General features: G+C 32.1%; 1 protein-coding gene across 1 annotated transcript in view; it reads right to left on the bottom strand.

Moving 5' to 3' along the window:
- Window positions 1–5286: 5286 nt before the first annotated feature.
- LOC106456926 (ethanolaminephosphotransferase 1-like) overlaps window positions 5287–25468 on the bottom strand; it is a 40325-nt gene continuing 20143 nt past the window's right edge. Inside the window, exons 6-9 of the mRNA XM_013916305.2 lie at window positions 23650–23698; window positions 18293–18473; window positions 15072–15257; window positions 5287–8249 (exon numbers count right to left, since the gene is read on the bottom strand). Coding sequence (XP_013771759.1) covers window positions 8184–8249; window positions 15072–15257; window positions 18293–18473; window positions 23650–23698 — 482 coding nt within the window. The 3' untranslated portion in view covers window positions 5287–8183. The remainder of the gene's footprint in view (window positions 8250–15071; window positions 15258–18292; window positions 18474–23649; window positions 23699–25468) is intronic.

The following is a 25468-nucleotide window of genomic DNA, read 5'->3' as shown; positions in this document are numbered from 1 at the left end:
AAATATATAAAGACAAATTATTTAAAAGAAAAAAAATTTAATCCTAGATATCAAATCATAAAAAAAATATATATTCAAATGAAAACATACTTTAAAAGATATTTTTATTTTACTTACTTGTTTATTCTTTAAGGGGTGAAAACACAATAAAGCAATAAAATTGCATAAAAATATGCAATAGGTTTTACAAGTTTAGAAAATAGAAAGTATGAAAATGCCAAAAATAAGAAGGAAGAAGTTATAGCAACATAGTCACATTCCTCCATGTCAAAGGTCGCTTTTTAAGCATAATGAAAATTTATAAACAGGATGAATTCAGAAGTTTTCAGAAGCCACAAGAAAATACAATCTCAGTTAGTACACAGCAAGAAACTTATAAACACAATGGATATCAAAATGTAATTTGCAACATCTAATATAAACAAAGATTACCTATAGCCAGACCTCTGGAGCACTATAGACATACAAGACTCTGTAACACTATTCTATCTGCAATAAGCCATCACGTCACTGAAATGAATAATGGTGAAGTAACATATAGGAATCATACAAAAAGAAAAACAAAATACCTCCTACATACAACCAACTGAAAACACACTCATTCAATCTAACATAGATGGTACAAAAACATAAATACCCTGTTCAAATTCCAAAGAGAGAAAGTACCTGAAAAACAGGATAGTATACCTGCTTTCCAAACAAGGAAATTTAGGATTGAACATATGATCTCAGAAGTTTCCTGGAAACAGCTGTAGATTAAAAGACAAAAATTGTGATATCAACTGATAAGAAATTTAAAAATTTTCGTAACTACCTGTAAATTAGACTTAGGTGATCATATAGGCTACTAACTATTAAAACAAAGAATACTTACAATAATAAACCCTAAACTTTTTCCACTTGATCTTGATTTCACTGATAGGTTATTGAAGAAATTTTCACACATAATTTATTTTATTTAGCTTGAATGTACATTCTCAGTGACTGTCTATTACAGTTAAAGATTAATCTTATTATTGAAATTTGTTTCCTTCATGAACATCACAATAAACTTGATGTAGTTTGTCTCATTTCCAGGAAATCTCATTTGATAAAGCATCTTTGAATAGGATATTGTATGTAGTGGTTTTTAAACAATTTTAACTTTTTGATTCTGAAAATGCTGAATACCCAGCTTAATATTCCATTTTTGACCCAAAAATTGTCAAAAAATAAAAAGGACACTAAAAATAAGTCACCAATACCCAAGACTTCTTTTTTAACATTTTAAGGATTCAGAAGTCCAATGGAAGCAAAATGAATAGTGTCAGAATAAGCATTCAAGGATTGTTAAAGATCAAAGTGATTTTTACAAAATAGTTACTAGAGCACTACAATGCCAAGCACTAGTCTTATGATGTAGGCATCCATGAATCCATCAAGGCAAAAACTACATGTATGAGTAACCCTACATTCCTTTGTGCTTGGATGGGCTGGGCCCAAAGTGCATGTGCCAAGCTCTTTTAATAGCGTGTCATTCAACATGTTATTATGTATTTGATGATAGAGTTATAAACTATTCATTTTACCCTACATTCCTGATTTAACAACAGTTCACGGTAGAGGAGAGTAAATACTAGACACAATATACAAACTATACAATGTACAAAAATATTTTTATTCTTCACACGAACATCACCTTTCACTCCAATCTGTCAGAGTGAGCAACAATTACATCATCAATTCAAAGACATATCTTGAGTACAAATATTTTTGTAGTGAATCTGATTTTTTGTGTACAATACATTTTACTAAGGGCTTGCCACTTTTCATGTAGATATACGTAGTAAATTTGGATTACAATCAGTATCTCTTTTACAATAGGGGGTTGGTCGAATGGACCAATACTGTGTACATTTAACTAATCATTTTAGGCCATCTTGGAAGAGTACGTGTTATTTTGCATCATAAAAATGATACACATTTTTGTAAAATTTGTCATTTTATGTTACTTTCAGTATGCACGAATAGAGCAGTGCAATAGTGAACCCATGTTTCAGGTAGAGTAGTGAGCCCAGTTATTAATTTTTTACTGATTTAAAACACTTGAAATACTGATTATATGTTCTTGTACTTTTTACTTACTTCAAGTTAAAGAACTACTGAATTGAGAAGAATTAAAACACAATTTATGAAATTTAATCCTGGACCTATAGAAAAGAAATTATGTTAAAAACAGCAGTGATCTCTCTCTAGCTACATGAAAATGTAATCATCTTAAATATATCATTAATGTACTTGAGAAGGTTGTTATTAACTAAAAACACAATTCTTAAAGATCATAGCTATGTGTATGTACATGTCTTTAACCCCTTTGCAACCAAGAATTTTATATTTGATTTTATGTTATTAAAGAAAGGCCTTTAATTGATCACTGTATTAAGTGTGAATAACCCTTATTAAAGTATGCCCATATGGCCCCAAGAATTAGACACAAGGGATTAATATATATTCTGTTTCCTAAGACAATTGATACTTTTTCCAAGTAAGGTAGTGGTGTGAATAAATTGCGTGAAAGGCTATATAATTAAAAAAAGCAATTTTTTTAAATGTGTCATCGTTAGAGATATTGTACAAATAATTTTTGTACACTTAAATAAAAAATTTTGAAAACATCTAATATGCATAATCAATTACAAAAATAAAATTTGGGACAAATGTGTAATTTTACACAAAGTTATCAAAAATGAAAATTATTGTCAAGCTTTATTAATAGTTATTACCAATGCATGTACAAATTCTTAACAATTGAAAAATACAATATCTGACAAATTAAATCACTTTAAAGTCAGTTTTATAGTAAAACAAAGGTTAACATTAAACACAAATGCTCTGAAGCTAGTTACAACATGACAAGTAGTTACAGATTAAACAGTAAAGTTACAATGACAGCATGAAAGGTTAAAATTAATATTGATCTGATGTAACTGGTAGTATGTTCAACAAAAGCACTTACATTTTGAAAAGACACTGAACAGATAACTGATTAATGTATTGGTTTCAAACTTTGAATAAAAAGTTTTATAATTAACAGCATAAAATTCTCAAGTCTAAGCTAGTAGGCACACCATCATTATCCTTAGAACAAGAGAAATAAAATAGTTTAAAATTCACAAAATTCAGGTTTCAAGTGTTCTTTTAAATGTGTAGAGGTAGCAAATTGTCAATTCAACATAGCATCATCTCCAATTGGGATAAAGTAACAAACAACATGACAGTATTAAGTTTAAAAAGATTTTCTAATGCGAGTAACAGATTATATATGAAACATGTGAAAGCATGATGAAAATCTAAGTATAAAACTTTCTAAAGTTAGTTACTGTACACTGACATGTTAAAGTTAGAATAGTGAAATAAATGATAGCATGAAAAAAGTCCTAACATCACACTGAACTCAGTAGCAGTATCACCGGTTGACACAAACAGTATGTTGTGATTAACACAGTACCGGTATCAATGGTTAACACATGTTGAGATTAACACAGTACCAGTATCAATGGTTAACACATGTTGAGATTAACACAGTACCAGTATCAATGGTTAACACATGTTGAGATTAACACAGTACCAGTATCAATGGTTAACACATGTTGAGATTAACACAGTACCAGTATCAATGGTTAACACATGTTGAGATTAACACAGTACCAGTATCAATGGTTAACACATGTTAAATTAACACAGTACCAGTATCAATGGTTAACACATGTTGAGATTAACACAGTACCAGTATCAATGGTTAACACATGTTGAGATTAAAGATAAAGATAATCAAAACCATAACAGGTTGAAACACAAATTTAAGTAATTATTTATAGCATGATGACAGAGTAAAGATAAAACAGTAAGTGCACTGATAACATTAGAATAACTTAAAACTGATTTATATAATAGAATCTTGGACAGTTAAAATGGAAGATTCTGAAGTCAGTGATTTATTATATTACTGTTAACTAATAAAATAAGATTAAAGCAATTTAACTTATTCTGCATCACAAATTTAAACTAAATATTTTCAAAGATGATGTAGCAGGTGGCTATTTTACACAGATAATAACTTTGCCAAAAGTAATGCCATTAAACTTAGTTTTACAAAAACAAACTTTTATAAAAGACATAGATCAAGGTACTACGATTAAAACAAATATTGGCAGAAATATCTTCAAAAACCCCTATGTCAACTTTCCAGAGGTATATGCCTAAAATACTAGTTTAGAGATTCTTTTCAAATCCATTACCCTTTACAACTGTATTTCAAGGATTAATATCTTATAGACTACACCAATGCAATAACTAAGTATATACACTACCATTTCTATATACCATACAATCAATATGCATCTCACCATAGCATACTATCTAATGTCTAATATGACATTTACCCTTGCACTTTGCAACATGTTACCCACTTTATTATCTGCCTTTCCACACCATATACATGTAGTCATACCATGTTGTTTGCATTAACTTGCACCATTTCATCGCATGCAGTAATATGCAAGCTCAATACAGATTTTTTCATATCATGCACCACATTTCCTAGTTAATATCCAATTTGTATTTCATTTTGTTCACTTCTTTCAGACATCAAGCACCACGATGTTAACTTTGTACCATATAATAGTATTCAGGTATGTAACTGCTGAAATATAACCCCTATATCAAATGTAACATGGTGTCTACTTTAACTCCAGAATGCACAGAAGGGGACTTAGCTACTAGCTTTTTTCTTAGTTATCTGTTTCTTTAGCTACTTGGTTGTTGTATTCCATCAGCTTTACTTGACTATATATAAACACAAGCCAATAGTCAAACATATTCTTGTATACCTAAGTGGTTTTTGTCTGCTATTTAAATTTAAGTTTAATAAATACACTATGTTTATAGCAAGTAGCTTATTTTTGTCTCTCATTTTCTGTGTAACATAATAGAGTCCTTAGGAACCCTACTATGCAATTGTGTATATTTTGTTACGTACATATTCTAGCATTAACATACACTATTCTTTATACCAATGTAGACAAGCATGTTAAAGTAATTAACTCTGAAATTCACAGAATATAGAGGTGTAATTTAATATTCCATGTTTTGCTGATACATAAAAGAAAAAAGATTAATATTTTTCAATTTCATTCTAAGAAAGGTGTACTTAAAGTTAAAACACTTGAAATAAAATTTTGATTACATCATAGTTTTTGAGTATGTTTCTTCTTTCTTTCTTATAATAAATAATTTGTCAATTTCACTCATTTTTTTAAATATTAAAAGAAAATGCATTTGTTAGTTTGTGGCATGAAAATATTTTTTATTTGAACACAGAAGACCTGAAATGAATGTGTAAAATCTAAAAAACTGATAGAATAAAACTCTAAGGACTACACATGTGATACATGCATAACATAGAAAGGAAGGAAAACAATTATTATGTCAAAAGAATACAACAACAACAATTTCAGTCATAGAAATTTATATTTGCTTAAGCTTCAAGTTTTGATACATGAAAAGAGAAATTGACTAGAAAATGAATCTGACAAGATATTCAATAAAGTCTTGTCAATAATATTTTAATTCCTTAAGAAGAGTGAAGTCATTTAAACTATGATAAAATATGTAAGTTGTGACTATTAAAGGAAACTATTTTTATTTCATTGCTCTCAGTAGCTCAACCCTAAACACTTCAGACACTAATATCCCACTAAACATTTCCTTTGACAGTGTAAGTACTTAACAAGACTGCATGAATCTTATTACAGTTTAACTAAATACTATCTAGCTTTGGCTTTTAAAGAAATCATAAAATCTGATTCAGTTTTTATAACTTGTTTAAAATCTTGTTGTGAGACACTGTTTTTAAAACAGATTAAAATACTTCTTTTTCATCATATAATTATATTTTTTATTGTTGATCAGAAAGTCCCATTTTATACATCTACTCAGTTTCAATTTGATTGATGTGTGTGTGTTTTTTATAGAAAAGCCACATTGGGCCATCTGTTGTATCCATCAAGGGGAATCAAGCCCCTGATTTTAGCCTTATAAATCTGTAGACTTACCATTGTACCACTGGCAGACTCAATTTGACTGGTGTTCATTACTATATTTTTTTATACTTTATTCTACCAACTGCAGTAATCACTTCTACAAATAAACAGTAAAATACACAGTAAAAATTGACAACGATTTATAAGTGACAAGGATCTGACCTTTGATAGTGGATCATCATTACCTTTGTCAGGCTAGGTAATGATATTAACAATGATTTATCAGTGACCAAGGACCTGACCTTTGATCGTGGATTATCATTACCTTTGTCAGGCTAGGTAATGATATTAACAATGATTTATCAGTGACCAAGGACCTCACCTTTGATAGTGGATCATCATTACCTTTGTCAGGCTAGGTAATGATATTAACAACAATTTATCAGTCACCAAGGACCTGACCTTTGATAGTGGATCATCATTATCTTTGTCAGGCTAGGTAATGATATTTTTTCTAACAGTATTCTTGGTTGAGATCAATTTATATCTAAAAAATATAGTTTTATTTCAATAAATAATAAGTACTTCTATTTTTTGTATTACTTAATAACCAATAAACCTGGCAATAAATAAGGATTTGAATAACTTGTATGTTTTGCTATTGCCATATTCTCTAAACCTAAGTTCCTTACCTAATATCTTGTCATAGAAGGAACTTTTCATAGCTTTCAAAAAGATGTAATTTAGGATGAAAACTTTTTCAGAAATGAAATTACTGTCTAAGTAAACTATAAACAAAAAAACTCCCTGGTCTGTGATTTGTTTCTAACTCTTGTAAATTTCCCACGAGATTCCTAGGTAGTCACTTTTCCAAAAAACCAAAAATTACTGGTCATACCACTTTATTCTATATTAATATGTGTAGTACATAATTTTCTCTATCCAATCACATTCAAATGTTATATATATATATATCTATTTTCAAAGTTGTCTTTCATTGTTAATTGTTCAGACCAAATGCTGTGATATCATAAAAGGGTAAGAAAAAAGGATGTAGTAAGAAATCCACTAAAAGAGAATGGAAAAACATGAAAAACAAGACATGGATAATTAATATCTTAAAGAATGATAATTTGTTAGCAAATATAAACCTATGCTTTTGGATTGGAAGAAAAATTCTGAAAATCAACAAGTAGATTAACTACTGGAGAGAGTCATCAGAGTTCAGATGTAAACATACTTGAAAGTCTGGATTTGTTTTTCATTCTTATTTGAAAATTACACAAAATAAATATTACAAAATAGCAAAAGATAAATTCTAAAGTATTTCTGAGAAAAACTGTTGGAATAGATTTGGAATTATTTTTTACTTAAAGTTTGAAATTTGATATGTGGGTGTGAACTCAACACCTGAAAGGTGCTCACAAGTTGTGGTAGGATTAAAGAAAACAGATAAGTTAAAAGAGCATAGGCAGAAAAGCAAAAAGTAATGAATAATACAGTGATAGGTAATAGGTTTATTTAAAGCTCCAAAATTAAGTTCACTTTCTGATATCTAATTTACATAATACTACCAATAATACAATCATCTGAAGTCTCCAGTTTTAAGTAATATCAGCAGATATTACACTCAGTGACAAGAAAAATCAGAAAATGAACTAATTGATCTAGTAACTAAGAAACAAGACAAACACCTTACATCTATTGTCTGTCAAACTGAAGAAAATATGAAATGTTTAATGATTAAACTACAATTGTTTAACATGTTGACCAAAATGTCAATCTTTCAATATATTGATGGTTCAAACCAACACACACCTAATTTTATTTAATTCTAAAAAACGTTTTATGCTGATTAAGCTACCATAGTGATAATAACAGTAATAATAAAAGGGTCCACAGGTTATATACCAAAGACATCTTACTTGATACAATGTTATTAAGTTAACCAAAAATAGTTAGCATAAAAAAACAGTTCTCTTACAAGCACAATGGTTCATGTTGTAGCCAAATATATGTTTTGAAAAGGGTGTAGTAAGTAGTCAAAGAAGTGCATATTTAAATAGGCAGGAATCATAGCACACTAACAGTTAATTATGAAAGCACATTAACTTTGAACATGAAGACTGGTCACAGAAATCTGTTTATAATTTCTACAAGTTATCAATCTTTTGATGTTTTCTTCAAGGAAAAACAGCTGATTTCAAAATGTTGGCACATCTCTTGTACCTATAGAAATAACAAAATATGACAGATTTTTAAATTAACAACAGTAATACCTTCATGGTTTGAGCATCATCATAACTAGTCAACAAAATTAAAACCTCAAGTAATTTGTCATTATGAAAGTTAATAATGAATATTTCATAAGTTTTGTCAAATGTTTGGTTAAGAGCATTATTCAGTTTGATATGGTCTCAAATGCATGTGAATTATGTGGGTTTGTGCATCCACCAGCCAAAACTCTGATTTCTGTATGTTTGAATGTGAAATTTCTGTCAAGAAAGGCACAAGTGCATTCATCACACTATTGTTAGGTTATAATACAACTCCCTGTAACTTTAGACATTATAGTGGTGTGACATGGTCTGATTGGTTCAATGACAGCCAATCATAATGTAAATTATTAGCAGTTAGTAGTAGTTATTTGCACTGTTAAAGTAGCTTGAGTGCAAGGTGAATTTAATTTTAAGTATAAAAATACTTTTCTTCACCTCAGTTTTCATATTTCATTTGCATAATCTCTAGAACCTCCTAAATGAATTTCAAAAGGTTTTTAAGGTAAATATTTATAGTTTATTTTCCATTTTCTTTACCATCAATGTCAAATGCCATGAAATAAATAAATTAGGAAATGGAAAAAATATACATACATTTTAAGTGTTTGTAGAATATATTTAAAGATTTTCCTTTTGTTAAATTCATAATTTCAGGTCTTTTACTTTTTACGTAAAAGTAATTTTTAATGTTTAATTTCCTTTCTTGTCCTTTATCATTTATTATTCATCTCGATACAAGTCAATGGTGCCCTCAAGACATATTACAGTGTCTCTGGTAGACAAGTGCAACCCTTCAGGAAAATTGTCATGCACCTCGTAATATTTTTGTAAGCCTTGAGAACTGACACAATGTATGATGTATATTTAAAAAATGTTTAAACCTTTCAACTATGCATTTTAAAACATAAATAATACATAATTAACTAAAATATAAAAGTAAGACCTAAATACAATTTAAACTGTATCTCTAACTATAACATATTTAGGTAAGAAACAACTGTAAATGCTATAGTCAATCAAGCAGCCAACAATACTACAGTAGTTACATGTACTTCGTGATGACAACTGCACACCAATTTCAAAATAATGATTGTTAGATTATAATGCAAAATTAGCTCTTTCTAATGACTATACACATGCATATGTAAGCTCCACATGTAGGTTATAAAGCTCAAACAAATCTGTTGAAGGTGGGTGTGGCAACTGTCAGGGGTTGACAAAATCTACTACTTGTTTCAACTGCATTCATTGAGAAAACTTTGAAAAGTGAAAAGGTTATGTAAGCATCTTATAGACTAGATGTACAACTACACAACTGCTATTGTATTATTGAAGATACAGAGAGCCAAAGTAGAGAATTTTCACAGCTCATTGGTCATGTGACAATACATCCAAAGTTTTAAGAAGTCTTTTTAAAGGTTTTATTTGAAATAAAGGACTTAAAACTTAGATAACATAAATAATAACATACATTATAATGTTAAATGTATAATGTAAAAGGGTTAATTGCATGTACATTTTAAGAAAATAATATTAAAACCATGAGACTGGAGAAACATTAGTGCATTAATGAAAACTTGGGATGAAGCAAAGAACTACACAAAGCATATGTTGTTAATACTTACTTGGAAAGAGGTTAAAAGCAACATTTTGATTTGCTTTAAATTCATTTAGTAAAACTTTTATTTAAAAATATTACGAATATGCTGATACACTACCAGTTAAGCCTATCTTAGCATTTCCTTTCATGAATTTATGTTATTAAAGAGGTTTGTTTGTTTGAATTTATGCACAAAGCTACACAATGGGCTATCTGTGCTCTGCCCACCACGGGTATTGAAACCCAGTTTCTAGCATTGTAAGTCCATAGACATACCACTGTGCCATTTGGGGGCGTATTAAAGAGGAGATACAAAAACAAAAGTTAACATTTTCCTACACTGAAAATGTATTTTCAGTAGATAGTTACCTCTTCTTACATAACAGCTTCTCTCTTTCATTGCTGCCCTCTATATGCACAAATTTTTTTTGGCTCGCCACTAACCTTAAAATTCCCACCTACTCCATATTCAATGTGGTTCTATTGCATTTTCTCATACAAATAAGCATGTGGCAATCCTCTACAAATATGAGTGTGACACACTCTCATGATGCAGCCTTCACTTCAAGATTATGCACAAAAGAAGCACCAGAAGTTGGGAGGAAATACATTTTTGGTGTAAGAAAATGTTAACTTCTGATATGGTATCTTACCTCCTCTCATATAATAGCTAGAATCCCACACTGGTGGAGGGACCAGTGTAAGAGTTCCTGAAAAGAGCACCCTTTGGAAAGCATCCAAAAAAAATCCGAGTAGTGTAACCTCTCTTGAGAGAGGAACTCATCTGTGGGAGACCAAACCACATCTGTATCATATATATACTCTTTGCCCAGTGAGGTAGTATATGTTGGTTAAATGGGCAAAAATTAATTGGAGCACAGGCACCACTCATCACTGAGTGGGATCTACTACCTATAAGGGACATGACCCTATAGGATATAGAGAAAAGTAAACTTTCCAATACACAGTTGAACCATTGTATGGAGAATGGCAACAGATGGAATGCAATATCCAGAAGAAAAAGAAATGACCACATGATGTAGGTAGTGGGAGATGAAAATGTTAGAAATAGTTCACACGCCACATTGGATGATCTCCTCCAAAAGACAATGCAATGAGTAACCAGAGAAAAAGTAAGATGTCGAATCTGGTGAGATGACAACTGGAAGAGATGTTGGGAATTGGGAGAAAAAGATGTAAATGCAAACTAGATAAGTAGATGAATCCAAGCATTAAGGATAGAAGAAGAAAGGTTTCATTGAGAGGAGGGGTTCCAGGGAATGAATAATCTGGAATGTAAACCATGGAAGGAAGCTGGCAATACAGCAATGGAGAGCATGAATAGGACATAAAATCTATCCCAATCTGCACAAGAGTAAAATGGGAAGAAGGAAGGGAGAGAAACTGTGTAAAAAAAGATTTGCCCTCACAAGCTGCAGATGTCTTGGGAAGAAAGCTATGACTTGGATAAAGGAAAACATAGGTGTGACAGTACATGAAACCTCAATGGTGAAGATGTCCGACTTCCGATGACCACAGGGCAAAAGAAGTAGGAAAGAGGATGAAAGATATAAATGGCAGAGGGAACAGGTGACCAAGGGTACAAAGTGAGGACAGGTAAGTGTGTGGAGAACAAACTAAGTATTCATAAAGATGGAGTGTGGGAAGTGCACAAACAAGAACCAGCAACATAGATTGATGGATGAAGGATGGCAAAAGAGAAGAAAGTAATGAAGGTGTTGTTAAGAGGAGGATGAGAATCAGGAAACAGGGCTGTGCCAGCCATAAAGGTGTATCAGAAGCACTCAATATGAAGTGGAATAGATGATGGAAATCATCCTAGGTTGGAGACATATCAGTGGGTAGGCATATAGGTACAGGTTGGTCCAGTTCAGATGGAGAGCATCTACAGCCAAAGCTAGGGTATGATGTACTGGGGACAAGAACAGGAGTAATTTGATGGTGATACGTGTAGTAAAAGCATCCAAATGGGGAGGACCCCATTGTGTGCAGAGCCACCAGAAAACCTAAGGTTCTAGGGACCACTTCATGGGAAGGACATGTTCAGGACAAGAAAGATGATCTGCAACCAGGTTGAATGCACCCAGTACATGAACACCAGTGAGGCATGTTTGAAAAGCCTGGACAAAAATGAGTAGTTCTAGCATTCTGAAACAGAGCAAATGTCAATGGGTGCCACCCTGTTGATTGATGTGAGATAACTAATGAAGTGTTGGTATGGATCCAAAGCCTGAAGGATGGCCAATAATTCCAAGATGTTGATATGCTAGGTCATCTCAACAGGAGACCAATGGAATGAAACCTCCTCATGCTCCAAACACGTCCTCCCAAACCCATGAGTGAAGCATCTGTGAACAAGTGCAACTAGGGACGAGGAGGTGGAAGAGGAACACCCACTGTGATGTTGTCTCTGTTTAGAAACCATGTGAAAATGATTAGGAGGGAAAGTGGGAAATGAATAATGAAGTCCAAGGGATCCCTGACAAGGTTCCATTGGTCATGCAGCATTCATTGAAAGGTGCATATATGAGCACAACCTAATGATATAAGAGCTTTTATATAAAAGTCAACTTTCCCAAAACAGAAAGAACCTAACAAGCAGTGAGTAACAGCCTTGATGACTGAAAAACTCATTTGACCATAGTGTTGGGTAGATGAAAAGGATTTCTCCATCTTGATGATCTAACTACACAAGTTGCACATGGATACACTTCTTTCAGAAACAACTGTGTTTATTTGTGTGCTACCAGTTCATATGGAGCCAGTCATCCATCGAATGATGAAAATGCAAGACCTAGGCATGGAGTAGTCAAATTATAGCCCCGAACATTTGACAAAACACATAAGGTGCTGTGGCCAGCCAAAGGGCAGCACACAAAACTGGTAAACCTGACCCTAGTGGACAACCAAAGGCACTGTCTGGAAAGTGGGGCAATAGTGATGTGGTGGTATGCATCTGAAACATCCACCTTGGTCACCCACAAACCTGGAGTGAAAGCCCACCAAAGAGTGAGAAAAAAAACCATGGTGAAATGAGGAAGGTCTATGAAATGGTTCAACTGAGACAAATCTATCACTAGACACCAATAACTGGTCTGTTTGGGAACTACCAACAGCCTGGAGTAAAAACCTGGAGAGATTTGACTGACTGGTTCAATAGCTTCCTTGAGAAGAAGAGTCTGGACTGTTTCTGAGAGATATGGGATCCAGGAGGGGGAATAGGATGTGTTGACAATGGATTGGGGGTAAGGAAGTGAATGAAGAAGCACTCAGACAGCACCTGAAGAATCCAAGGATTGGAAGTGAACTTATGACAAATGTGAATAAATCTGATCAGGCAAGCACCTGCCCTGCCAGATCCAACCTGGTTGTCACCAGTAAAATTGGCAGCGTGTGTTTCTGCAGTGGGAAATATGACAACTTCCCATCCAAACCTAGGAGAGGAACAGCTAAAAGTTGAGAAGGTGTGGTATGAAAAAAGGAGTGGGAGCAGGGGCAGGTGATGGCTGAGACAACCTGGAAACCAAAGAATAAATGGTGATATGTTGTCAGGGAGACTCCATCTGCAACTCCACGAACTCAGAGACATTTCCAAAATGATATCCATAGAAAAATTGTGCCCTTCTGAGGTCACACAGATAGGTAGTGGATAAATGTACTGAAGGATAGAGGTTATGGTCAGCCACAGTCTGGAAAAATGGGCCTGTGAGAACCTAACTAGAGAATCAGAATTGGCCTCCCCAAACTTGCATCAAAGACTACAAGAGTTGTGAGTCTAGAAAGGAAAAGCCTGCAGGATGATAAGCCAAAGCAGAAAAATCCAAATGTCTACGAGGACCTAGACAAAATGTAACATACCTGTGAAATCTGAGGGAGGCCTGGCAGCATTCACAGGTGACACACAGGATTGAATGGCATAGGATAGTGGAGGATAAAGCACTCTAAATCTTCGATGTCAAATATACTCTGCTTCAGAAAAGGAAGATCCTGTCCAGGTTCAAGATAAGCTGGCTGTCTCATATAGTGTTCAATCTCTCATTGAACTAAGGTGGAACCTCCTCAGCCAAACTTGCAGAACATGAAACTTCAGAAATGACAGACAAAGTAATTGTAGTCACAATTGTGGTATTTGTGATACAAAATGTTGAATTCACGGTTGAACTGTGGTAAATCCATGAAAAATAATGAATAAAAAAACCCAGATTTTAAATGTTTAGTGACTATAACAAAATTTACAGCTTCAAGAAACAAAGCCAAAAAAAAAATCAAATGCCATGATAAAAACACAAGCAAAATTTTGTAACATCCAAACATGACTGTGCCTAAATGAGAAGTGGAGGTTAGGCTGAATAGTATGGATGGATTAACCAATATCAGGATAGCGTGTCGCACATCTATATGTGAAAGGTTGACGCATGCTTATTTACATGCTAAGACACAATAGATCCACAATGAACATGGGGTAGGTAGGAGTTTCAAGGCTAGTGGAGAGTAAAAGAAATTTGTTTATATATAGGGCAGCACTGAACAAGAGAAGCTAATACATGAGAGGAGGTAAGATGCCATATTGGAAAGTGTCTGCCAACTCAAAATTAATCTTATCACCTATTACCATACACATGCATCTCTCCTAGTTGAAAATATACAAACTAAAGACACCAAACTCAGGTGTTGAAGATTTACATTGATAGTCATTTTTGCTACAATAGTCTCTATGTAGTAGTATCGAACAATGTAATGATGTTTCCACTGAAAATTAGAGGTATTTATGAAATTCATAAAAATCACAAAAACAAACTATCATAATTCTTTTATTGATAAAATCTCAAACAAACTTGAGTGTGAATCTAATTCTCGATTTGTAAAACTAAACATTTCACATACACGGAAATGCAGTGGATGATCTTTTGAAGTAGAAAGTATAAAATGAAAATTTTTAATTACTGAAAAATTTCATTTAAATTTTAACTCACAACTACAAAAATTAGAAAATATTTTATTTGTTATGTTTTAAGGTACATATGTTTTTCAACTATATTTAACAATTAATATTTAGAAATTCACATAACCTTGTGGAAAAGTATTTGTAATGACATTTTGTTATTTTATAAGATACATTTACAAGGAAAACAGTTACAATTCTATACCTACCACACTAACAGCATAATAGATATGGGCCACAATGCAGAACACAGTCAGTATCCATAAAATAAGGTTTTCTTTCTGGCCAAAGACAGGAACACCAAACACTAGTGCCATTGTTAACCCTACTGGGTACAGCATGAAATTGAAAGCTTCACACCGTGTCATAGACATTTGACTGATGATGAGACGACACTGTATAAACCATCATACATACAGTATATTAAGTTGCAACTGTAGAATATGTATATATAATTATCCAAACTTCACTAAAATCACTAACTAAAAGCAAAGTTCATTAACAATATAACAGCATAATGTATGCTATGTATTAACAACTGCAGCATTATAGAATGTTCAAGATATATTTTTTTTAAAATCCAATATAAATAATTAATTACTTCAACTCTTCTACTATTAATAACTTAGATTCTCACAGTTTGGATTTTACTTACTAACTGTCTAACTTTTTGTCTCATTTCAAAACTTTAATTCAGATTTATATTAGGATCTTGTGTGAATCTAAAATGAAAATATTTTATAAAACACTTAATATACTGAACACTCCTTTGACACCTTCAAGTTTCACTACATTGTGTTACTCCACAATGTTCAGCTCCCTTTTACATATATTAAACATATGGTTTTGAATTTCATGAAACAGTTCACTCATGTTATAGAAGAAAAGCTATCAATCTTCAGGATTTCATAAGAACATGCTGAAAGGCAGTCTCTGTGAACTGTATGATATTTATCATATAGCACATAAATAAGTACCTAATACAAATACGATAGCTTGAAACCAACGTAATACCCTGTACAATTAACTGCCACTTTCTATCCTTACATACATAATGCCCGGCCTTAATTTTTCACTTTTATTTTATATATAGGATGTCAATTAATAATCAGGGAAATTTGTCTTCTCACATCTTTGATCTGTGTGACAGTTCTTTTTCTTATTGAGTTTTAATCAAAAACTAAGTTTGTTTTTAACTAGCAAAACTTTCAAGATTTGTTGCTTTTTATCAAATCAATTAAGATTGACTTTCAGAGCTTTCTAAGTAGGATAGCTATTTTGTAAGCCATTACAAATTTTAATCTAAACTCATATCATCAATATATTGTCATCTTGCCAATCAAATAAGACAGGCCACCAACCACTGGCTACACAATCAACTGACTCTGCCATGTTACATGCACACCTCTTGAAGCATGATTATTAGTACATCCTTTAAACAGATTTTCATTAAGTTTTCTTATTAAAATTGTACCTTTCATTCTAATGTTTGTGTGTTTGTGGCTAATATGGTTACAAGATTCTATTCAAGCAGGCCTGAAATATTTCCTGAAGATTACTGGAATAACTAAGGCATGGATAATAAAATTGCCTTGTAACTTTTTTTAAGTTTATATTTGGTAATTTTTTTTGTTTTAGAGAAAAGCCACATTGGGCTATCTGCTGTGTCTACTGTGGGAAAATGAACATCGAATTTTAGCATTATAAGTCCATAGACTTGCTGCTGTCACCTCAGGAGACTTTAAGTTTAAAACAGACTTGCCATATTTGAAATATCTCGACTTTTTGATGATTTTCACCTGAAGATGACTCTAATGAGCTTGCGATTATGAACTGTTTATAAAGATATCTTGTTATGTGAAATATACTTGAGAAGAAGATATTAGTTTTAAGTTTTATGAAATGTAAATTATTATTCAAGTTTTCTTAATTTGTCTATTGGAAGTAGGAGGTTTTAGTTTACTGTTTAACAATTGTATACTGTTTTTTAAAATCATGATGTAAAAAAAAGTCTAAATAATAAGACCCCCCCCCCTCATTTTAAGTTTAATAATAGTATTTATGATCAAATAGTTATTGTTACTATGGGCTCAGAATTAGTACCTAGTCTAGTAAATCAGTTTTTTTTTATATAATGAAAAACAGTGAGTGAGTGAGTATCTGTCCAAAGAGATTTAAACCTATAACATAGGATACAGGAATGCGGATAATACTTTTGATATGTTTAAGGAAAAAATGACATGTGAATTCATTCTTATATTTTCTAAATAAATGATTTTCTTGTATTAATATTACAGTTGAAAAAAAAGAACAACGCAAAATTGTACTTTTTAGAATTAGATATTAATAACACTGATGATGCTTTTGAAATAAATAAACACATGTATAAAGGATCGAAAAGTTATGTCAACATTTATCTACTATACCTGTTAAATATAATGATAATATGATAAATAACTTATTTTAATAGAGCTTATAATATTTCCTGTAACTATTATTATTTTCATAAAGAAATAAAAAGTGTAAAGTGAAAAATGCTTTGTAAAGAATAGTTTTCATATTTCACTTCTTTACATATCTTAAAATGTTTTTTAAGTAAAGTGAGTACTGATGTGTCCAAACTGTCCTTTTTTGTCTTCCATTAATGGTTAAAGAAAGTTGTGTGTTGAAAAGTAAAATATAAAATATCTTGAGTATAGACTTAAAATCAGTACTGAGAACATTTTCAAGATAAAGGGCAGACTTGATAACCTGCAATGCTCCTATGTTGTTTATTGATATGTTTGTTCTCGGTGTGGATGAGATTATGAGAGATGAACCAGGCATCATTTAGAGAAGAATATAAAAGAGTATCTGAGCATAGTGCTGGTAATTCTTCAAATATCTACAAACATCTGGATCAGGAAATGTAATGGTACTGCTGACAAAAAGAATTTTCGAATAATGTGTAGTTCAACAATAAAAAAAAAAGTCAAATGAAAAAACTATAGTAATTAAGAAACCAAAATGTCAAAGTCAAAACACATCTAGTACTGGTATTAGACCAGAGTTTATATTTCTGTATGACCAAGCTAGACTTGTTTATATACTGATTTTAGGGTTTCAACATATTTAGACCTTGTAAATAACTTATATTTATACAAATGTCTGCACGTGTTTTGATATGAAACATTACGTAAGTCTAGATATTATTGAAGTTATAAGATTTCCAAATCATATATTTTTGACCTTTGGTATAAATAACCATAAATATATTTTTTCAATAATTATAGTATAAATAAGGAGCTGTGGTGCAGAATATTTAGTTTGAGCCTTATAAGCTTGAAAAAAAAAGTCCCATTATAGATGGTTTTATGAAAATATTTCAATCCCTAAAATTAATAAAACATGAGACTACATCAACAAACCAAAAATTAAAGCTTTGACTCACACAAATATTGGAAAATACTGTTCCAACCATCCAGAAAAAAATTCGAGGATCTGTATTCATTATATCACTTGGAGAGAAGACAGCCCATAGGGAAGTTATGATGAAAAGAATCATAACAGGAAAAAGTGGACACATGCTTTCATAAAATGTTTTATGTTTGAGAATGTTAGATTTATAGCCTCTGAAAATACAAAGTACACTGAAATCAAGGCCCCAATATTTATGCAGCAAAAAAAACTATATTTATGAAGCCAACAATTCAAAATTATGCATCATAAAATTCATAAAACTGCTGATTATACAGAATTTTGAATTATGCAACCATTTACTAAATTAAAAACAGCTTAAAATAATAATATTTAAGAGAATTCTAAGCATGATTAATGCAATTCCATCATTAACAGCAATTTAACACTTACTTTTTACAAAAGAACAACAAACACACATTTGGATTTTTGAAGGTACCACTTTTCAAACAACAAGAAACAAACAAAGTAAAAAGTTATGAATCTGGTAACATTGGCTTAGATTTGACTTAACTATTCTAGAAACTCATGCTCTGATTATAGAGTGATTATGCAGTCAGCTGCTGATTATGTAGATATATGTACATTATGTAAAAAAACGGGCATAGCCACAACCTCATTTGAAATGTGGTGCTCTTTAAAATTGAACATTCAACACTTTCATGCATTTCAAAAAATAAAAACATATGATTATTTAACTAACAGGCTTTACAACAACAAAAACATTTTAGCATCTTTATCAAAAACATCAGCAAGAGCTAATGTTAAAAGTTTCCTTACCTATTAAAGTATTTCAGATAGACACTCATCTTTCCACAGAACTGATAGTTATTAACTTATGCCATGAAAAATACTTTTGCACCTAAGCCATGTCTTCAATAACACTCTTACCCCTACACACATTAATATTTACTGTGCCATTCTAACCTCCACAGCCCTCCACCAATACGAGGGCAAAATACCCTCCATGTGCTGTAAACCCCATGAGCCCTCACGTTACAACAAGGTTCATTCATGATGAGGAAAAAAAAAACACATCACCACCAGAAAATGGGGAGGAAGGGTAGAAGATTCTCTGAAGAGGAACCTATCTGAAATACATTTTCATATACGTAAAATATTAGCTCCAGAAAAGATACTCACCTCTTCACAGAACTGTTAGCTAGGACCCTAAATTGATAAGATAATGGATGGGTTAACCGATTTGAGACAGGTCATCTCTTTTGTGGACTCGCATTCAAAATTTTATTGAACTAATATTTCATGAATTTATGTCAATAATTTTGGCATTAAACTGTAGATTATAATTCAAATTTTAGAACTATACATTACTCAGTTTTTAACTTAAAAGTAAATATTTAAAAAAAACACAGATAAACATCGATTTTTCTGTGTCACATGGTATGTTCAATGCAGCACTGGTTCAAATTAGATGTTTGTGAAGTCAAAATACTTAGTCTATAGTTTCATACGAATTATAAACTCAAATTACAGATATTGATAAGCTAGAATATAAAATAAGAAGGTCTTATCTTTTCTATTTGCTAAGATATTGCTCACGTAATAAATCATACATAGTGGCACACTGCTCACCTCCTTCGATTTTTGGAAACACTCCCTTATATACACTTACTTCTATATATAACATGAATAACCAATCTGAAACTTAGAATGTCCCCCTAGTGGTTTTCCGAGCCTTTTTAATGTACCTAGCACCATTCCTTTGTTTTAAACCAAAATTTCAATGAGATAGGTTGTGTTTCTATTCTGCTTGAAATTTCATATTTGTTTAGACCTACAGCTTAGTTAGTAAGTTTGATAAGTTATAGTAGAATTCTATGTATTGATGTAATAATTTATGATTTTTTAGTTCTTCAAAAGTATATATAAAACCTAAAAAAATTTTTTGTTTCGTATCCTCCACGTGCAAAATTTTTAAAGGCTTAGCAATCTACATCAAGCAACAACCGAGTACAAAGGTCATAACTAGAAGAGATAATTGTTTGCTTTACTTCTTTATTTACTGTTCTATATTCTAGGAAAACTAACTTTAAGAACTTACTTCAAAATAGCAATAATCAATATACATGTATGATGTATAACAATTATACGTGACTGTATTTTACAAAATACTAGTCTACTAAAACACAGCCAAGATAAGTTACTTTGTACAGACCAAAGGTCACCTTTATGTTATTTGATACAGTAATATGAGTGCACATGAGCCGCATCATTGTAACTTCTGTATTGTTAGCCAGGCATGGGTGAAAGGTCAATATAATAAAAATAATAAAAATATATAAATGTATAATGTTATGAGATTTAAGCTATATAGTCTAAATATTTATGTTTTTGTGTTCATTCTAGAACAAAAGAGGCATAATTTATATTAATTTCCTAATTTTTTATGGTGGTTGCGAGATTAATTACTGAATATAACAGATAAAATATAAAGTTTTGTCTTAAGAAATGTTTGATAACTATCCGCACATTATAATACATCCCCTTAGGGCAATAAGTCAGACTATACCAATGTATTAAAATAAGGAGGTGCAGGGAAGTAACATCCAAGATCTAGCATCCTGACTGGAACATAAAACCCATCCAGCTGGCCTAACCACCAAGAACGTTTTAATTTATAGTGTAGTGGTGTGCCCAGTACTACACTTCCAGATAACACCCAGCCCTACTTTCAGTCAAAAGAGTACATCTACTCTGTCTCATACCATGGTATTCCCTTGAAGGAGGAGTTTCCCATTAGGAGAAAAAGGAGATAGAAAATGGCATGGGGGAGAACACTAAAGAGGTGATTATAGACTTAATATGAAACATCACATCTGCATCAGGTCCCACACTGATAGACTGTGCAATAGGTTACTGCAAATAAGAACAGCAAGATCACACCTGGAGCTGTCTTCTTTTTTTTTCCAATGAAGTAAAGACTGGAAGGTAATATATATACACATACATACATACACACAGCTGAAGCACTCTTATGAAGAACCTCATCTCAATAGTAGGCGCTAAGCAGGAAAGCCCCTGTGTAACCCAATAGTCTTTGGTAAAAGCAGTCCACAGATTTGCAAAGTGTGAGAGCTGAGTTCTCACTGGACCAAAGCTTAGAGGTGTCTCTAAAAGCAAGTAACCTCCAATACCCACAACAACAAATCATCTTACAAGCTAGAAACCTAGTGGGTCCTCCTGGTCTGAGAAATGCAAGAAGCCAATGTAAGAAAAGATGACAGCAGATAACCTACCTCAGCTTTAGACTTAAAATATAAGGAACATCATGAAAGAAAGGCATAATACAATGGTCCTCGAAATAAGAGAGAGATCAGATAGTAAGGCATTTTCGACTACATAAACTCAGAAACCAAGTTATTGGGACACAGTGGAAGAAGAAACTTGAGACCAAGGTGGAGAACAGGTATGTGCAGTTATCCCTAATAAAGCTGTCAGGATTGCAATGTAAAGACTCTGAAAGAAAATGAAGCATGAGCACATAGCAAAGCCATTTGGCAAATAATAGCTGAAGATGAGCAGACTGAGGGCAAGAGACAACTAAAGAATAAATTCCCTAGCTGAAAGAAGAGATTCAATTGTAACAAGGTAGCCAAAGATTCTGCAAAAAACAACTGAAGCAAGAAAAAACTTTCACATACCTGTGTAATCAAAGCAGTGAAGGATAAAAGTTGGATTACCTAATCCTTGTTGGGAAGAGGGAACCAGAAGCAAATGTAGATCGTGAACACAGTTGGCCAAATTTGTCTGAAGATGGAGCAGGCTCAACTGAAGCAGAAGGTCAGGAATCCCAGATATAAAATTAGAATAGAACCAACCACCTATGCACAATGGTGGTAACATCCTTGACCATTACAGTGTTCCTAGTTGTCATAATTGTAGGATATAACTCCTGTTGAGGAGTGTTAGAACATCGGGAGATGTCAGAAATATGGACATCTTAATTTGTAATCCAGATATTCCATGAAACTCTTTAGTTTTTTTGTTGTTGTTTAATTTGATCTGGTATGTTCATGATACATGTGCCGTGGTCAGTGTCTGATGAAACTGATGAGTAATTAACAAAATCTGTTCACTGAATTAATAAACAATGGGAAATGGTAATGTCAAAGAAACCACATCATAAACTCTGGAACATATGTCCCAAAAGTTTGTAACTGATTAAGGGGAGAAATCAAATTAATATAATCTGAATTAAAAGTTCAAACTTAATTGATTAAATTTTTTTCGTTCTTTCTCATAATCAAGAAAATAAACATAAGAAAGACTGTACTACAAATGGTAACTAATGTTTAAAATAAAAAGCATAAAAATTCTGTAATTCTAAATGAAAAAACAGCAACATCTGAACAAAGCAGAGCCAAGGAAAGGAATGAAATTTGGTTAAAACAAGAGGGCTCATTGGGTTTACTGTGCCTGGAGGATGTGACCCCCTCCTACTGGGCTACAGTCTAATCATGATTACATCGTAGGTTGGCACAGTACATATTAATGTACGGTTGGAAATTTATTTCAATGCTTGGGGCATGTTCAAAATGTTTTTGACAATGGCAAGAGTTAATAGCAGTCAGCTCTGTGGAGAGATGGGTAGCACTGCTGAAAATAAATATCATAAATCCCTCAAATAATTACTTACTTTATAACCTTTCACCAAACCAACAAAAATTTATAAATATTCACATGTATAAAAACAGTTTAAACATGCAAACCAAACCAACAGAAAAATCATCAAACAACTACATATATCTTTCCTCAATCACTTGTAGCTTTTAAGACCAAACTACTTTGAAAATACAGAATTAAAAAGTTTATATGAATAAAAAGCATGATAAAAACTGAATTTAGCACCAACCAAATATGATATGTTAACAAAAACTCATATGAAGCCACAGCTTAATGCTACCAGTGCAGTTTTGTCAGAACATTCAAGTACTTTCTCTTATACCTATACAATATACACTAAATTTTCCTTGAAAAAATTACAAGTTTTATTCACTTTTCTTTTGAAAACTGTGTATGATAAACAAAAAGTTTCAACTATCATTTCATCTACACATAAAAAAATAATATATATATATATATATATATATATAAATTTCCATTATCTACAGTCTGCTATAAACCACTTAAAAGTATATTTGTATTTGTAATCATGACCACTCTTACTCAATAAATATTAAATTTCCCAAACATTATGGTAATAATGAAACAAAATATACCAAATATGTGTTACATACCATACTTAAAGTTAATATTCTCCACACATCTTAGCTTATTTTCAACTTTTTAATATAGATACATAATACTTACTTGTAAATATTGTATAGACTCACTGGCAGAGACATTCCCAAACTGCAAACTGAGGTACGATTTAAAATAAATTATATTTTAGTTACATATATTTTATTAGTTAAGTATTAAAACAACTTATAGAAGCACTTACATGTTGTGAAATTATTCAATATGTTTATCATTTTACTAAATGAAGTTTTGTATGCAACACACTGCTAGCATTGGGTCACCCCCTTGAAGACATGAATGGCTCATCCGTCATGTGCTACAAAGGACCTCAATAAGTTTAAATACAAACACACAATAACTAAAGCAATAGTGTTTAAGAATGTGCAAGTCCAAAAAGTACATAAGTTTGAAAGAAACAGAGTCAATATTCCAATGAAAATATGTAAATCAATGTGAAATAGTTGCAATACTTAGTTATGTGCAAGAATATGCTGTCCATGTGATAATTAATTTACTGGGAACACAGCATATAAAAACTGTTTAGGTCATTTGAAAGACAAATTATATTTGGATTTATTTGATAATGATCTTCCAGCATACAGTATGACATTACACAAAGAAACCATCAATGAAGTCTGTAAAAATGCTGTCCATTAACCCTCTCGTTATGGGCTCACTCGGTCAAAACAACTGACCTTTCAAACCCAATGTAACCATCATCTTTTAATATGTTTTGTGTGTCTTCACAAAATTTGGCACGTTTTCAGTAAATATTACAAGTCTTTTAACAACAAGAAAATCAGATTTTTTAAATTAAATATTTTTACAAAAAATCTGTCTGTAAATATACAGTGCCAGAGTGTTCAGTGCTTCCATGTGATTTTCATGTTAAGATTAAAAATACTTTTTTTCTTCTGAAAATTGTCAGATTTCATTCATGTAATTTCTAAAACCTCCTAAATAATTATCAAACTTTTTTTCAGTAAAACTTTATATTTCATCTGTTATTTCTGAACCTAACACTATACACATTTGGTCACTTTGACTAACTTTGTAACCACCATATAAAAATATTATATTTCTACTTGTTTGTTAATTTCCAGTAGAAATTATTTCCGAGGAACATCAGCGATACAAGTCCTTTCTTGACTAAACCAGTTTATTCTTTCTCGATACAAACTTTTAGTAATACACAGAATTTGCAGTCACTTTAAACTTAACAACCTTTATAACACATGCTATAAATCACAGTGATTCACACACTATTTACGGTGCCTACTGTTAGCTGGACTCAATTATCTATCTGTCCGATCCCACTGGTTTTTCTCGACAGGCTTATATACTAAAAAAGAGGGCGTCCTGAACAAACTCGGTCTTCCCCGATAATTCATGATCATTTGAGAAATTCATCACGTGTTACCAGCGTCACCTGACTTCTGCTGTCGTAACACTGCCCCTTCCTAAGTATTGTTCGTCCTGAACCATAGCCACTTACATTAAACCAATAAATAATTAACAATAACTTAATTACAAACAGAATTTACAAACACAAAATTAAAACACAACAAAGTCTCTTAATTTTACAGAACGTTTCTTCTTTCCTACTGGTTTCCATCTCATTGGCTTCTGCTTTACGTGGGATTCATCTGCTCCATCAGGAAATGTTCCATTATCAGTAGCAGTCACATCAATGGTAGTAACTTCATTAACAGCTTCACTGTTTTCCTTATCAAAACCGGGTAGTTTCTTCTTCGACAGTGACTTTTTAAGGTGACGTATTCAGCAGCGTCATTTGTTCCATTGTTCACTTTGTTCCAACTGAAATGACCTGGAATGTGATAATGCCAAAGCCTATTGGCATGCACCACCTTTGGCTTACCTCGCCGAC

Source organism: Limulus polyphemus, unplaced genomic scaffold, assembly GCF_000517525.1.
Source record: "Limulus polyphemus unplaced genomic scaffold, Limulus_polyphemus-2.1.2 Scaffold272, whole genome shotgun sequence".
NCBI classification, from domain to species: Eukaryota; Metazoa; Arthropoda; class Merostomata; order Xiphosura; family Limulidae; genus Limulus; species Limulus polyphemus.
The sequence above is the reverse complement of the archived record's forward strand: the minus strand, read 5'-3'. Positions and strand labels throughout refer to the sequence as shown.